Source organism: Misgurnus anguillicaudatus, chromosome 10 (assembly GCF_027580225.2).
Source record: "Misgurnus anguillicaudatus chromosome 10, ASM2758022v2, whole genome shotgun sequence".
Classification (NCBI taxonomy): domain Eukaryota; kingdom Metazoa; phylum Chordata; class Actinopteri; order Cypriniformes; family Cobitidae; genus Misgurnus; species Misgurnus anguillicaudatus.
Window position 1 is genome coordinate 20,911,407 of NC_073346.2, and position 17,441 is coordinate 20,928,847.

The 17,441-nt window shown below is 38.7% G+C and overlaps 1 protein-coding gene across 2 annotated transcripts in view; it reads left to right on the forward strand.

Annotated features, from left to right (window-relative positions):
- Positions 1–17,441, forward strand: part of LOC129447958 (nuclear pore membrane glycoprotein 210) — a 32,203-nt gene that overhangs the window by 4,392 nt on the left and 10,370 nt on the right. For both annotated transcript variants that reach the window (XM_055209946.2, XM_055209945.2), the window contains exons 7-25: positions 2,015–2,164; positions 2,260–2,328; positions 2,428–2,537; positions 2,702–2,839; positions 6,479–6,616; positions 6,691–6,846; positions 6,931–7,252; positions 7,809–7,954; positions 8,314–8,526; positions 10,312–10,512; positions 13,793–13,982; positions 14,064–14,134; positions 14,326–14,427; positions 14,509–14,610; positions 14,716–14,841; positions 14,944–15,071; positions 16,465–16,660; positions 16,755–16,934; positions 17,214–17,234. In XM_055209946.2, the coding sequence (XP_055065921.2) occupies positions 2,015–2,164; positions 2,260–2,328; positions 2,428–2,537; positions 2,702–2,839; positions 6,479–6,616; positions 6,691–6,846; positions 6,931–7,252; positions 7,809–7,954; positions 8,314–8,526; positions 10,312–10,512; positions 13,793–13,982; positions 14,064–14,134; positions 14,326–14,427; positions 14,509–14,610; positions 14,716–14,841; positions 14,944–15,071; positions 16,465–16,660; positions 16,755–16,934; positions 17,214–17,234 (2,759 nt within the window). The remainder of the gene's footprint in view (positions 1–2,014; positions 2,165–2,259; positions 2,329–2,427; positions 2,538–2,701; positions 2,840–6,478; positions 6,617–6,690; positions 6,847–6,930; positions 7,253–7,808; positions 7,955–8,313; positions 8,527–10,311; positions 10,513–13,792; positions 13,983–14,063; positions 14,135–14,325; positions 14,428–14,508; positions 14,611–14,715; positions 14,842–14,943; positions 15,072–16,464; positions 16,661–16,754; positions 16,935–17,213; positions 17,235–17,441) is intronic.

The following is a 17,441-nucleotide window of genomic DNA, read 5'->3' on the forward strand; positions in this document are numbered from 1 at the left end:
TGAGAGAAAGTCATGTGGTCAGATGAGACCAAAATAGAACTTTTTGGTCATAATTCCACTAAACGTGTTTGGAGGAAGAAGAATGATGAGTACCAGCCCAAGAACACCATCCCTACTGTGAAGCATGGGGGGTGGTAGTATCATGCTTTGGGGGTGTTTATCTGCACATGCGAAAGGGCGACTGCACTGTATTAAGGAGAGGATGACCGGAGCCATGTATTGCGAGATTTTGGGGAACAACCTCCTTCCCTCAGTTAGAGCATTGAAGATGGGTCGAGGCTGGATCTTCCAACATGACAATGAACCGAAGCGCACAGCCAGGATAACCAAGGAGTGGCTCTGTAAGAAGCATATCAAGGTTCAGGCGTGGCCTAGCCAGTCTCCAGACCTAAACCCAATAGAGCATCATTGGAGGGAGCTCAAACTCTGTGTTTCTCAGTGACAGGCCATAAACCTGACTGATCTAAAGAAGATCTGTGTGGAGGAGTGGGCCAAAATCCCTCCTGCAGTGTGTGCAAACCTGGTAAAAAACAACAGGAAACGTTTGACCTCTGTAATTGCAAACAAAGGCTACTGTACCAAATATTAACATTGACTTTCTCAAGTGTTCAAATACTTATTTGCAGCTGTATCATTCAAATATATAGTTAAAAAAATCATACATTGTGTCTCTCACAGTGGACATGCACCTACGATGAAAATTTCAGAACCTCGTGATTTCTAAGTGGAAGAACTTGCAAAATAGCAGGGTCTTCAAATACTTATTTTCCTCACTGTACATATACATTTTATTCATCATTTGTTAAGACAATTGGCAATTTTAAATGTAAACTCTAATTCTAAAATTTCACAATACTCTTATCAAGATCAATAGTTGGGGTCATATCAGGATTTAACTGTGCACAATACTCATACAGTATCAAAGGAATCTTATTCTATGGGAGATAATGAATCAATATTAATAAAACAGTGAAATTAAAATGCGGTGTTGATATGTCTCTCGATGCGCTTAAAATTATCTTCATTCATACGTCTCGCCATTGAGTTCAGTGGACCAGATGAAGGGTGTTCAGCATTTTACTTAGGTAAATGTCTGCTTCAAGATGTTTGAAACAAAACTCATTGTTGAGAAGTTAACGTTCGCAATGCTTAAAATGTCTCGATTATTGTATAATAATTCATGCAGATTTCGGCCACAGGCAGAAAATATATCTTAAGTGACTGAGGGTGATGCATCGGCCTGATCGGGCAAGTGACAATACTGTTTACTGGCCTGAGTGTCTCTCACAATGGCCCCGGGTCATTTATGCTGGACCCTGCTGGTCTTTTCAACCGTGTATGCTAATAAAGTACGTCAGTAGTTAATTTTTTAATGCTTTGGCATACTTGATATTTAAGTGCAGGATTTAATACCCTGTTATTGACAAAGGAGTATTAAAATGTACATCTTATGTTTGCTATTCAAAGTTTGCTTGGTTCTAGAAAATGTTATACTACAGTAGGTACATTAAGGCCATTCTAGCTGAATGCCTTGTGATATGACAGGAGGAGAGTGTCACACACACACACACACACACACACACACACACACACACACACACACACACACACACACACACACACACACACACACACACACACGATTAACAAGATTACCATGTAAGGTAAAAAAGCTTTTAAAGGGATAGTTCACCCAAAAATGAAACTTCTGTCATCAAGAACACTATGTAAGTGAATAGGGCTCACAAACGGTTTGGTTACAAACATTCCTTAAAATATCTTCCTTCAGTTCATCAGAACAAAGAAATGTATTTACAGGTTTGTAACAACATAAGAGTGAGAAATGATGACAGAATTTTAGTTTTTGGGTGAACTATCCCATTAAACCTTTGTGATTATACCTCAGACACCTAAGACAGATGCACTGTGTCCTCTGAACACAAGATACACTATGTCAGGATAAATTGGTTTCTTACACCTTCACCTAATTTCTCACTCTCTTGTCTGTTTGTAGAGGTCACACTGTCGGAGGAAGGATACAGGCTGACTGTGAATGGGTACAGCGGCAGAATGCATTATTGTGATATCATCTGTGTTGACCAGGAGACAACTACCGTCACTGCCCTCAAGCTGGGTCACGCGACACTGACCATTTCACATAACAGTATCCGACACGATCATGCTTTTCACTGAAATCTTGATTGTGTTGTAAGTTACGTTGCATTTAAGTATATAGTTATGCTCTTAATGTTGACTCAGATCTGCCATCTGAAGTAATGTCCCACCTCCCTCGCACTACTGTATACGTGGTGGAGCCCAGTTACATGAGTATGTTGCACATATTGTACAAGACATTAACACACATGCCAGGTCAAAAACCCACACTGTGCTATTCTCAATAATAATGTATGCATTTGTCTGTCTCAGCTTTGGGTATTAAGGAGGAAGAGGACAGATGGGTTTTGGAGAGAGAGCGGCAGTATTATTTGACTGTCCGTATCCATGACAACGAGGGCCATGTGGTTCACCTATCACAGGTTGTGCTTTACAGTTATCAGTTTGTGCTCCATTGCATCTCTTCACCTGACAGGAGCACAACATTTGAACATAGGAAAATGAAAAATGCTATGGCATTCAAACACGTTTAAATGACATCAGGCTGATGAAAATATGACAACGTTTCAATCTTATTTGTGCGTAGAACGTGGTAATTGTTCTGGAAGAAACTGATGGCTTACTGACGTTGGATTCCACTTCTGACCCCTCCTGCCACCTCCTAACAACCCATAGGACAGGAAAGACCTCAATACAGGCCACACTTCATAGCGTCATCTCTGAGGTAACACACACACACATTCACAGTATACAGATTTGTACAATTGTCTACAGTGTGTAACTTGTTAGACCTTATTATCAGTGTTGGGGTTAACGCATTACAAGTAACGTGCATTACGCAATAATATTTCTTTTCTGAAGTAACGAGTATTAATGCATTACTTTATAAATGCTGTTACAATGTTTAAAAAACGATTTGGAAAAGGGAGTCGGGCCGACTACCAGAACACACTTGTAGCCAATCAGCAGTAAGGGGCATGTCTACTAACTGACATCCTTGCTGGGGTTGCGTATTTGTGGGGCAGGTCTATCAAAAGAAGGTCCAGATTCTATTGGGGTAGGGGCGTGTTTGTTTAGTGATTATAAATGTCAACATTGGCTTTAAAACATTGTGCACTCCCCTTTAATATTTGAGTTACATTTTTTAAAAAGTAGTGGAAGTTACTTTTTAGTTTAATTAATTAGATTTAAAAAATATATAATGTACTGAATTAAACTAAAAATAGTCACATAGAATTATCCACACTATGCGTGCGCGCACGAGCGGGAATAGAAACAGAGATGGCAGACCAGGGCTTGACATTTTTGCGATGGAAAATGCAATTTCTGAATGCAAAACTTGCAATGCCTGAATGCCTGAAAGATATCAAGCTTCAGCCAAGTAAAAAAAGTAACGCAAAGTAACTATAAAGTAACGTAGAATTACTTTTCATGAAATAACTAAGTAGCTCAATTATAAATTAAAAATTATAACGCAATTTTTGGGGAGTAACTTAATATTGTAATGCATTATTTTAAAAGTAACTATCCCCAACACTGCCTATTATATGTACTTATTACACAGCACATTGAAATTCTTGATTCTGATAGGCCAGTCACGACATTTGCAGGTTTGTTATTCCCAAATAACTAAATAACCCGGATGCTGCAAATAATTTTGATAGGTACAGTGTAATGTTACACAAAACATAAATGACAGTATATTTACAAATGATTAAACCAAATGGTGTTGGTGGCATTTAAAAGTCTTATCCTAAAACCAAAAGTAAACGGGTTTTCCTCTAGAAACTGCATTCATTAAAAGTGAGCAAATAAAATATTTCAAATCAATGTTTAATGTTCCTTACCTTACTTATGATGTAAATAGCCGTGTATTAAGCAAGATAATGTACAGACAGCTGTTTTTTTATGTGAAGTAAGCCCCTTCAATGCAATACAAGCCACTGATAAGACTGTCGGGGGATATTTCTGCGATAACAAACAGCTGCCTATACATTATCCCTTATATTTGGTTATATACAGTACTTTACAGCCCAGTCACACGAAATTACGTACCTATAGTCGCGTAATTTTCACGAATTTCCGTGTTTTTTCGTGATCGTATCATGAATTTCTGTTGTGTCATTGTCAAGTATTGGTTACTCAACTGTTTTGTCATATTTTCTTACCATTTTTGCTTCGGTTAAGGGTTAGATTTACATGAAATGACATCCTTTCCCAAACCCAACTCTAACCGTAACGTCAGACGACATGTTTTAAAATTTAGAAAATAATATAAAACAAAATAGATCAGAAAAAATTGTATAAACCAATACTTAAAGTGACATCCTAATGCAAACACCAAATCTAACCCTAAACCGAAAAAAAAATGGTTTGAAAATAGTAAAAAATCAGTTGAGTAACCAATATGTGACAATGACACATAAACACATAAACAGAAATTAGTGATACAATCACGAAAAAACGCAAAAACTATAGGTATAGTACTTTATTAGCAATGTATACTGTTTTATTGTAACTCCATGCAATGATTTTTGTGAAAGGTTTGTTATATGCTGGCATACTTCTTCTTGTTGTTGACCCATGGGTTTAATTACACAATATTGATGTTGTTTGGTGACAGATTTCTTGCTTCTGGGATTACATTCAGTACAAGTTCAGGAAGCTGTTACTCAAGACTATAGTTCAATTTTATCAAGTAAATGGCACAAGCTGTTTGCAGATCTGGAGGGGGGAACCCCACCTGAGGGCGCATAAAACTGTGAACAGGAAATGAGGACACACACAGTGTGAAGTGTAAAGAGAGGCATGGGGTGTGCTGGGAAACCTATTGTTTATAAAGGGAAAGACAGCATGTTGTATCAGTGGGAAGCCACTGTGGTGGCGGAAGATGAAACACATCATAGAGGGGAAAAGTTTTATGCAAACGTCATGCAGTCGTTAGGGTTCTGTAAGAGAGGCACGTTGCTTATTAGTTTCAGTTGACTTCCTGTCGATTCTGTGTTCACTTATTAGAATCATTCATTGTTAGATTAAAAAGTCAATTCAATTTTATTCACAATTGTTCATTGTTCAAAAGCAGCTTTATATGAAATAAATACAGAAAATCAAAGAGCAACAAAAGCGTGACCCTGGACCACAAAACCAGTCATAAGTGGCACAGGTAATTTGTAGCAATAGCCAACAATACATTCTTTAGGTCAAAATTATCTTACTGTTTTTTTTTCTTCAAAATCTTTAGGATATAAATTAAAGCAAAGAAGTTCCATGAATATGTATGTTCTACTGTAAATATATTAGAAGGGAGTACGTAAGTTACCAGTTATTTAAATGTATTTCCTTATTTGAATAATGTAATAAGTAGAACTTCATTCCAAACCATATTATGAACCAATCACATGGCAGTTGCTTCAATGCATTTAGGGGTGTGGTCCTGGTCAAGACAATCTCCTATACTCCAAACTGAATGTCAGAATGGGAAAGAAAGGTGATTTAAGCAATTTTGAGCATGGCATGGTTGTTGAGCAACTGAAACAACCACTCGTTACAATTGAGGTATGCAGCAAAGCATTTGTGAAGCCACAACACGCACAACCTTAAGGCAGATGGGCTATAACATCAGAAGACCCCACCGGGTACCACTCATCTCCACTAAAAATAGGAAAAAGAGGCTACAATTTGCACGACCTCACCAAAATTGGACAGTTGAAGACTGAAAAAATGTTGCCTGGTCTGATGAGTCTCGATTTCTGTTGAGACATTCAGATGGTAGAGTCAGAATTTGGCGTAAACAGAATGAGAACATGGATACATCATGCCTTGTTAAAACTGTGCAGGTGTGGGGGATGTTTTCTTTGCACACTTTAGGCCCCTTAGTGCCAATTGGGCATTGTTTCTGACCATGTCCATCCCTTTATGATGACCATGTCACCCTTTATGTGCCCACCATGTACACATCCTCTGATGGCTACTTCCAGCAGGATAATGCACCATGTCACAAAGCTTGAACCATTTCAAATTGGTTTCTTGAATATGACAATGACTTCACTGTACTAAAATGGCCCCCACAGTCACCAGATCTCAACCCAATAGAGCATCTTTGGGATGTGGTGGAACGGGAGCTTGGTGTCCTGGATGTGCATCCCACAAATCTCCATCAACTGCAAGATGCTATTCTATCAATATGGGCCAACATTTCTAAAGAATGCTTTCGTCACCTTGTTGAATCAATGCCATGTAGAATTAAAGCAGTTCTGAAGGTGAAAGGGGGTTAAACACAGTATTAGTATGGTGTTCATAATAATCCTTTAGGTGAGTGATCTCCATTTTAGTAGCTGACTGATTTACGTTGTTTGTGTAATAGGATGGTGAAGAGTGGCCCATCGTCCCACCAATTAGAGCGCAACAGGAAGTAGAAATCTACAACCCTCTTACCCTGCAACCCTCTGTGATTGTGTTTCCATGGCAACCTCGCGATAAGCTGTACCAGTACAGTATTAAGGTGGTGTTCCAATCAATAGTGTTTATTAACATCTTTTGGGGTACTGTTTGCTTATATGGATTCTGTATTTCCAGGTGGAAGGAGGAAGTGGCTCCGTGATGTGGGAAGTGTCTAATAGTCAAATTGCCACAGTTACTGTAAAAGGGGTGGTCCTAGCCGGAAAGAGGAGGGGTCAGACTGAAATTCAAGCCTTGGATTCCAAAAACCCGTTACATAAAGTAGTCGGGAAGGTAAAATGTGCACACTGATAAACTTTGATTTACAGATAAAAAAAGGACAAAACACATCGCTCATATCTCATTGTTTGTATACAGGTAATGGTTGTGAGACCCAGCCGGTTGCAGCTGATGCCGCAGCGGGGTGACTGCCGTGTTGGAGACTGGATTGAGCTTCCCTTGGCTCTGTGGGGCATCCAGGACCCCTCCGATTCTTGCTCTCATACACACACAGACTGTGATACACATTCATACACTCACAAGAGCACCAATGCAGATGCTCAGACACAATGTTTCTTCCATACACCTCAATATGTCGAGTCTTTCCTGATGGAGGGAAATTTTGTGCCGGTCACAGACTGCTCTGAGCTCTCGCTACACATCCACACCGAACCTCCAGGCATCTTCACACATGAGCCAGGTACAGCATGTTACCTCCCTACATCCATCCATTCACACTCCACTGATTTATTCGATATCCAATATTCATTCATGCCTGCTCTAATTGTTTACCCTTAGGTCATATTGAACATGAGAAATCTGTGATCTACCCCCAATCACACACACACCTCATCTCTCTCTTGCTCGCTCGCTCACATGCTCTCAGTCTTCTGCCTTACTGAGGACTCCCTCTGAAATGCACCACAAATTAAAATAGAATTAATTAGTTCATTTCTCCTACTTTGAATTAAAGCACTGAGAAAATCAATAGACTCTTTCTCTGTGTAATCCGGTTAGTACATTAGCATGTAAAATGTCAAGTTGATGGAGTTTATGCGTTTTTATGTTTAACAGGTCTGCCATGTGAAGCCAGCACTCAAATGTGAAACCTACCAATGTGAATCTCAATATAGAATATAATAAATAAAACATTAGTATCAGAATAGCAATAATAAACACCATGTTGTTATTGTTACATCATCTCATGAAATTTCAGAAAAGACAGTTTTTATTTTATTTTTTATTTGCCTTTTTAGGGTCTGTGTCTCCAGGTGTTGGGTTCTGTGGAGGGGTCCGTTTAAAAGCTATTTCACAGGGTTATGCTGTTGTTACCATCACAGTGGAAACAGAGCGATGCAACATCAGTGAGAAGACATCACTGGTGGCATACAGCCCACTTAAAGTATGTTGTTTGCGTATGTGCGAGTGTATGATTTGTGCCGACTGTCATGTCTGTACGAAGGGGCGATTTATCATCCCTATGTTGGCAATTTATTAATATAATGAACTGTTAGACAGTAGCAAAAGATTAATGTGAAAGTGGGCTGTTTGATGTATGAGTCTGTAGCATGACAGGGACACGGTGAAAGGCGATGCAGGGCAAACGCAACCATAGGGGTTTAACAAAACAGTGTGATAGATCAATGCTGTGATAAATCAGACACTAATAAAAGACAGACAAGAAAGATCAAAACTTTAGCGAGGACATTATCATGAACATATCAGCCCATATGAAGTTGGTTTTCTCTCTCTCTTTCTCAGTCTCTTGCATCTAAGGTTCTTCTGTCAGTGGGTGCAGCTCATATGGTTGTATTTGAAGGGGGTCCTCAGCCCTGGCCCACGGCCCCCATACGTTTCTATAGTTACATCGAGCCACAGCCAGCAGGGGGTGTTACCGTGGAGACATTGAGTTCGGCAGAAGCAGGACCACTTCGACATGCATATTGGGTCACGTGTGCCGCTCTGGGAGAACAGGTTTGGAAATGTCCTAGATTACAATATCATATGTATATCACTCATATGTACCACATGACAGGGTTTTGCGTTATTCAGAAATGTTTAAGGTAACAAACAGGGAGCAGTAATTTCACTTAAAGGAAAACATCACCTTTTTCAATATTTTACTATGTTCTTACCTCAACTTAGACGAGTTAATACATACCTATCTTTTTTCATTGCGTGCACTTTTAAATCTTTGTACAGCACCTAGTGAACGTGTTAGCATTTAGCCTAGCCTCATTCATTACTATGGCTCCAAAGAGGGATGAATTTAGAAGCCACCAAATACTTATATATACAAAACTATATTATCAGGGGTGTATAAAGACCTTTCATAATGAACCATTATGTGTTTATTACCTTAGAATGAGACCTTTTTATCTACATACACAGAGGGTCCCCTTACATGAAAGTCGTCATTTTGTGCCGCCATTTTTCTACAGAAGCCCTTAACGGACAATTTTTTTTACTAAGTTGTTTCCGACAATGACATGTTTGTCTGGTGGCGGCTACCGTAGCTTCTCTGTGTGTTTCAAAAGTGAGGGGTGAGCAGTGGACTAAGGCTTTGGTTGCAATTTACACACTGCACCTTTAAAGGGATAGTTCGGAAATGATATTAAACCCATGATTTACCCACCCTGAAGCTGACGGAGATGCATATGTCCATAATTTTTTACATGAACACATTTTCAGTTATTTTAGAAAATGTTTTATAACTTAAAGCTGCTAAACAGTAAAGTTACGGGGTCCACTTCATTCAAGTCCAAAAAATGTGCATATATCCTTCCCCAAAGAAATCCAAACGGCTCCTGGATGATAATCCACGCAGTGTTGTAAAAATATACATATACATATGCATCTCGGACGGCTTCGGGGTGAGTAAATCATGGGTTTAATATCATTTTTGGCTGAACTATCCCTTTCAAGACTGTTACATGAGTAGTTACACAAGTATGGTGGCACAAAATAAAATGTTTGTTTGGAGCCATAGGAATGAATGGGGCTAGGCTAAATGCTAACACATTCAGGAAGCCCTGTACAAAGATTAAGTGCACGCATTGAAAAAAGATACGTATGTATTAATTCATCTAAGTTGAGGTAAGAACGGAAAAACGGTGGTGTTTTCCTTTAAGGAAAGAAAGAGGAATTAAAATAGACTTGAATTATATATGAAGAGTTTCGTTGCAAAACGAGATAAATCCATTTTTTTTACATTTTTGTCAAAACATGTTTATTATTATGTTATCATGTTATATTTTGTTTTATGGTGCTACTTAGCTGTATTTTTTAAGTTATGAAGGTTTAAATCAAAACAAACCAACTGCAGTTGCATTGAAATTAATTGGAATGCACAACCAAAAAACGAGATATCTGAACAATTAAAAAAACGGTGTTTATCTCTTTTTGCAACGAAACTCTTCATATCTACAATTTATATTCTGTAAACTGCTGTGTAAACATAAGTGGTATTTCCAAAAACATATTTAAAATTCCACCTCCACCCTTCATGCAATTTTGTCACGAAAGATGTGTTGGACTAATGAAGTACCTATGTTGTGTGACTGTTAATTTTTTTTAAATTGCACTTCAGTAAATTCCTCTCTGTGTCGTTCCAATTCTAATTGAATATTTCAATATCCTGTGGACTGTGGCCAATTCGACTCACAAGCTGAAAGTTAAAATGTTTCTGGCTGCATAAGCTCTTATTCAACACTTTATTTGTTTGTTTTTTTGCATACATGCGCATGCTTATGCATGCAGTGGTTGGTCTTTAGGTGCGGTAATACTCCAGGTCCATTAAACGAGATGCCCGCCGTTGAGGAGAGCAGAGTTCAGGTTGCATGCGGCGTACCTGCTGGTCTCTCTCTTACTCCGCTCTTGTGCACAGCCTCCTCACCTTTTTGCATTCCTGTGTTCCCCAATCACAGTTCCTGCCCTCAGCATCAGCACCCCTGTGGACCAGTGAGTATTTCCCGTTCTGTCTTCCCTCTCTTTGCCCTCGGTGCATTTATGTTCTCACACGAACTTGCATATGATTTAGTCATTTCCTTCACCTGCACAGACCTTTCTCTCTTTTTACATTTTCATTTTCCAGCCCTCCAGGTGTTTCTCTTTCTATTTGGTTCACACCCACACCAGACCTCCATCTCGCCTTGCCTCTTTCCGGCACTCTCATTTGCCATGCAATTATGTGTGATATGCAGGGTGAAGTGTTATGTCAGTTTCCATAGTAACAGCATGCATGGGGCATCATCACTGCGTGTGTGTGTATGTGGGTATTAGGGCTTTTCCATGCACTTTGATTGATGTGAAAGCACGAGTAATCAATATACATCTCTTATATTAAACTATATAGAATGTCACGTCTTATCAGTAATAAAGCATTGGTATTTGATCAAAAGTTAATAATGTCAGTTTTTCTATACAGCACAGTTAGAGAGCCAAGGATTGCATTAGATTTACCGATCTAATGAACTAAAACATTAGTCAAAGCGAAACACACAACACACACATACAAAGATGGAAAGAGTAATTACAAGTAGGCAAAATGCCAGTGATTGCATGCTCACTTATGTACACACAACTACACAAACAGAGATGAATGTGTGTCTGCATGGCAAGATTATCATGATGTGTTTATGCTGCATGAAAACTAATTGATTTCTAAGAAACTATAATAGCTGCACATTGCTGCCTCCATTTCATCTAAATATGACTGATATTTCTGTCACCTATTGTTCAGAGAAGAGCACTAAATCAATAGTTTATTGCTTTTCTGCTAAATTTTTCCCACATGCCTTTTATAATGAGATAGGTAAAGCACGAGCTTATCATTAATTATTTAACGTGCCGACACAGTATCTCTCTCAATGTTTAAACTTCTCATAGAATGACTCTAATATAATTAATTATTACACTGCACTCTAAAATGCTTGATTCTGATTGGCCAGTCGTGACATTCCAAGGTATGTTATTCCTAAATAACAACCACCTGAAACTAATAAAACACTGTGCAAATTATTTTGACAGGTACCGTTTAATATAACACAAAAAATAAATATGAATGTATTTTAATAACATATATGACATTACATGTGCTGGTCATGTGATTGGGATATCATCAAAAAGTTGATTTGTCTAATTCTCTTCAAAAAGTGAAACTTGTATTTTATATTCATTCATTACACACAGACTGATATATTTCAAATGTTTCTTTCTTTAAATTTTGATGATTATAACTGACAACTAAGGAAAATCCCATATTCAATATTTCCGAAAATTTGAATATTGTGAAAAGGTTCAATATTGAAGACCCGTGGTGCCACACTCTAATCAGCTAGCCATTGACACCTTCCACAAGGAGGGCAAGACACAAAAGGTCATCACAAAAGAGGCTGGCTGTTCACAGAGCTTTGTGTCCAAGCACATTAATAGAGAGGCAAAGGGAAGGAAAAGATGTGGTAGAAAAAAATGTACAAACAATAGGGTTAACAGCACCCTGGCCTGGAGAGGATTGATTCAGAAAGAGTGGACTGCAGCTGTAGTCAGTGCTTTAAGAACCACAACGCATAGATGTATGCAAGACCTGGGTTTCAGCTGTTGCATTCCTTGCGTCAAGCCACTCTTGAACAAAAGACAGCGTCAGAAGCGTCTCAAAGACAAAAAGGACTGGACTGCTGCTGAGTGGTCCAAAGTTATGTTCTCTGATGAAAGTAAATTTTGCATTTCCTTTGGAAATCAGGGTCCCATAGTCTGGAGGAAGAGAAGAGAGGCACACAATCTACATTGCTTGAGATCCAGTGTAAAGTTTCCAAAGTCATGGTTTGGGGTGCCATGTCATCTGCTGGTGTTGGTTCACTGTGTTTTCTAAGGTCCAATATAATATAGAAGTGTGATGACGAGTAGTTGATGACGTCATCACCGGAGCGCGATTTAGCGCATGTTTATGTTTACATCACATCACATCGCCTCCTGACTCTTCTTACGTGGCTAATAAATATGAAGTTGGGGTTTGGAACATGCTTTATAGGAATAACAGGAATATGCTGCACTCCAGTTATCAGTTTGTAAGTTTTGTGTTGATTTATTACGTTATTATTTAGGTCTGATGATGAGTTATTGTTTGTATAAACTGTCATTGTTGTTCAGTTTGTGAGTGTTTATTCATACTTTAATTCATTTATTCAATGATTTCTTTTGTTTTTATCTTAAGAGTTTTTGTCTCTTTCCCTATCGTTAGGGTAATGCGGATCAGTAATGTTTAAAATGCGGTCGTCTATTATAAAGGGCGATACCATTATCTGTAAGGTGGGGGGAGGACAGTTTATATAAATTAGTTATATTTGTCCTAGGGTTTTCTAGAGATGTCTATATGATGGACAAATGTTTATTGCTTGTTTTATTTTAGTGTTGTGCACCATAATGATATGGAAGGGGGAAATATCCTGTGTATTGCTGGTTTAGCTATCCCTTTTGTGGTGGACTTATCCAATTGGGTTTGGCGCGAATTAAGCTGATAAAAGCCTGTTGATAGTACTTTGTGAGGCCAGTGTTATGGAAGGTAGTCTGCTGAGAGACACATGAGGCCTGTATAGTGTGTTGCTAGCAATATTGTAGCACCGGTCAGGTTTTGCTGCTATCAGCATTTGGTTTGTTTGTTTATTTTTTTTTATTGTTTTTTTTTTATAACTTTGTTGTCTTGCTCTTGAACTTATCACTGAAGACAGTTTTGCTTCAATAAATCACCCTGGGTCACACTTATTCCACGACCAAGTTGTACTGAGTCTTCCTGCTCTTTCCTTACCCCTCAGCGTTCTCTACTTGACAACAAGTTTTACTTTTGAATGGTGAATTAGTAAAATAAATCAACTTTTTGATGATATTCTAATTATATTATATTTACAAATGATTAAACCAAATAGTGTGTTCGTGACATTTGAACATCTTGGCTTATCTTAACCGAAAATAAACACGTTTTCCTCGCGGAAGGTCTGCATGCGTTAAAAATGAGCAAATAACACATTTCAAATCAATATTTAATGTTCCTTACCTTACTTATGTTGTAATTAGCTGTGTAATAAGCAGGATAATGTGCAGGCAACAGGTTGTTATCGCGAAATAAGATGATGATCACAACTGATCTCACTGTTGGGGCTTATTTTTGCAGTAACAACCTGCTGCCTATACATTATCCCCCTTACTTATCACATTATCATATGTATGTCATTCTGCACACTCTCAGTTAGCTGTGTCCAGCAGGAGGGATGCTGCCTTGCAGTTGTCTTTATTCAACCAGAAGGGGGAGCAGTTTGATAATTTCACTTCCTGTTCAGTAAAGTGGACCACCTCAGACCCTCGCCTTCTCTCATTGCCACCTCAATCTGCAATGAACATGGCCAATCAACCAACTCAGACAGGCTACAAGCTACATGGTGTGCTCATCATTTCTACTAACGGTAGTAGTTCTGGCGATATTTTGTAAATGTGACTTGCTCATCCTGTTCTTATTAAAGCCTGGCAGGTTCTTCAAGCCCATGAACAGACAGGAACTGTGACTGTTAATGTCACTCTCAGATGTCCGGAGGTGTGTTGGGATTCATATCCATATGTGTGAGCTTATTTTGCGATTTTTGCAATGTGTGTGTGGGTTCAGAATCTGATTTGCACATCTAATTTACAGTTGTAGCATTTTTAGTAGTGGGCGTAACTCTTTTGAAGCCTGGTGAATATTTAATGTAACTGTATTAAATGTATAACCTGTGCACTCTGTATAAGATGTCAACAGCACCACTGTCTCAGCATGTGAATCTGAATTTGGTAGAAGATGTACAGTGGGCCATGCCTTCTGTCACTCTGTTTAACCATCCAAATGTCACTGTGAGTAATCGTTTTGGTTCATTGATCTTCTTGTAATCATGTTTTTTAATCATTCATCACTCCATTCGTTTCTCTCTTCAGGAAAATCTGCCCTTAATCCATGGCACAGGTCACTTTCAGGTCAAATTAGAAGATAGTACATTGGCCCACATCACTCATGTGGAGAACACCAATATAGTACAGGTTTACATATTGTGTTATATAAGTTTAGTACACTAGAATAGGTCTAGTATGCTTGTTTGTATTTTGTGATGCAATAAAACTAGTTCTGTGGATTATTTGTTTTAGGTGTCTCCACGTCAGCCAGGTTCCTCAACTCTCTTGGCTTATGATCTCTGTCTGTCCTCTGATCCAGCTGTGGCCTCCATCCTGGTATCTGACATCACAGATTTTCAGATTGACTTCATTGATATTGTACGATATGGACAGACAGCATTTATTATTTCATCTTCACTGAATCTTGTCAGTTTTGTTGATGTCCTTTAAATGGTTTGTGCGTATAAATGTTCATTTCAGATGGAGGTCAGTCGTACCGTTACAGTGCGAGTGCGTGTTCTGGATTCGAAAAAGCAGCCATTTCTCCATCATTTCCTGTCATTTATGAACCTTAAGCTTATTCCATCTTCATCCATCGTTTCTGTGGAGTGAGTCTTAACTGTTTGTTTTGTACTTCCCTCATTTTATAAGTTTGTGCTTAGTGAGATTTGACACCTGGACACCAAAACTTAAAAGGTGCAAAGTGTTCAGAAGGAATGCAATGTAATATACATACAGTAACTAAAGTATTAGTGGTGTATAAAGACCTTAAAAAATGAACTGTGTTGTTTTTATCACCTTTGAATGAGGTGTTACGCCATGGGTCCCCTTAAATTAAAAAGTCGCCATTTCACACACCATGTTTCTACAGTAGCCTTAAATGGACAAACTGTTCTACATAGCGCTTTTTTACTACGTTGTCTCAGGCGATGAGGTGTTTGTCCTGTGGTGGCTACCGTAGCTTCATGTGTTTCAAAAGGGAGGGTGAGTGGTGGACTGAGCAATTGGTTGCAATTTACAGTCTCATCACTAGATGCCACTAAAATATACACACTGGTCCTTTAAAGGGGACATTTCACAAGACTTTTTTAAGATGTCAAATAAATATTTGGTGTCCACAGAGTGCGTATGTTAAGTATTAGCTGAAAATACCTTATAGATAATTTATTATAGCATGTTAAAATTGCCACTTTGTAGGTGTGAGCAAAAATGTGCCGTTTTTGGGTGTGTCCTTTAACATGCAAATGAGTTGATCTCTGCCCTAAATGGCAGGGCTGTGGTTGGATAGTGCAGATTAAGGGGCCGTATTATCCCCTTCTGACATCACAAGGGGAGCCAAATATCAATTACCTATTTTTTGCCATGCTTGCAGAGAATGGTTTACCAAAACTAAGTTACTGGGTCGATCTTTTTCACATTTTCTAGATTGATAGAAGCACCGTGGGGACCCAATTATAGCACTTAAACATAAAGTCCCCTTGATATGTCCCCTTTAAAGGGGCTATGGCATGAAAATCTAGGTTTTTCCATGTTTAAGTGCTATAATTGGGTCCCCAGTGCTTCTATCAACCTAGAAAATGTGAAAAAGATCAACCCAGTAACTTAGTTTTGGAAACCATTCTCTACAAGCACATGAAAAAATAGGTCGTTGAAATTTAGCTCTCCTTATGATGTCATTAGGAGCTCTTATTATAATAATATCACCCCTTAATCTGCACTATACAACCACAGCATTTAGTGCAGAGAAAATCACAATTGAGTTTTAATTGCAACAAACCACCATCATTGTGATCAATGTTTGAATTTCATCAGCTCATTTGCATTTTAAAGGACACACCCAAAACGGCACAAAGATTTATTTGACAACTTAAAAAAGTCTTGTGCCATGGCCCCTTTAAATATGAATATAGTGAATTGTGTCATATACTGCTGAATTTCATCAAATATAGTTGAAAGTGTGTATGTGTGGCTTATGTATCAGGGTTTTGTGATTGTTTATAGGCAGGTGGGGCCGCTGGACAGGTATTCTGTGGGATTTAATGTGACAGGCGTAGAAGTGGGCGTGGTCAGTTTTCACCTCTCAGCAGTAGGTGGTGATGGAGGTGTTATAAGCTCCTCCCACAAGAATATACAGGTTTACCCACCATTCATTCTGCGGCCCCATAAACTTTCTCTGGCAGTTGGAAGTGTGCAACAGGTAAGTATGATGAAACTATATGTATATATTCACATTAACTTATTTTGAGCATAACCATTTATGAACCTTAATGTGACATTTGTGATGTTTATAGGTGAAATGGGAGGGAGGTCCTCATCCACAGTCCAGTGTGGGGTTCTCGGTGATTGACAGCTCTATTGCCATGGTGTCTGACACAGGACTGGTTAGGGGTATAGCAGTGGGCATGGCCAAACTCAGAGGAGCTCTTCAGTCTGTAACACAAGACACAGGATCATTCCTCACCATTGCACAGGTAGGACATGGGAGATGTTTGTATCTTTGGTCACAGGAACAATCTGAAAAGTTAAGAATGGGGCATTATTCATGAATATTAACTACGGTAGGTGACATAATGCTCACCTAATAAAGAAAGTGTATGGAAATGAGAGTCTCTTACACATTTTATGCTGTGTTAAAGCAAAATAATGAATATTCTTTTCCATTATAATACTTGCAATGCCCCTGGTTCTACCCACATTTATGATTCTTTTATACAACTAATATACAATGTGTTCTGTGTCTCTATGGTTAGGATGAAGTGGAGGTGGAAGTATTTAAAGGAACACGCCCACATTTTGGGAATTTAGCTTATTCACCGTATCCCCCAGAGTTAGATAAGTCCATACATACCTCTCTCATCTCCGTGCGTGCTGTAACTCTGTCTGACGCAGCCCCCGCTAGCTTAGCTTAGCACAAAGACTGGAAATGCATGGCTCCAGCTAGTATACTGCTCCCAATAAGTGACAAAATAACGCGATCA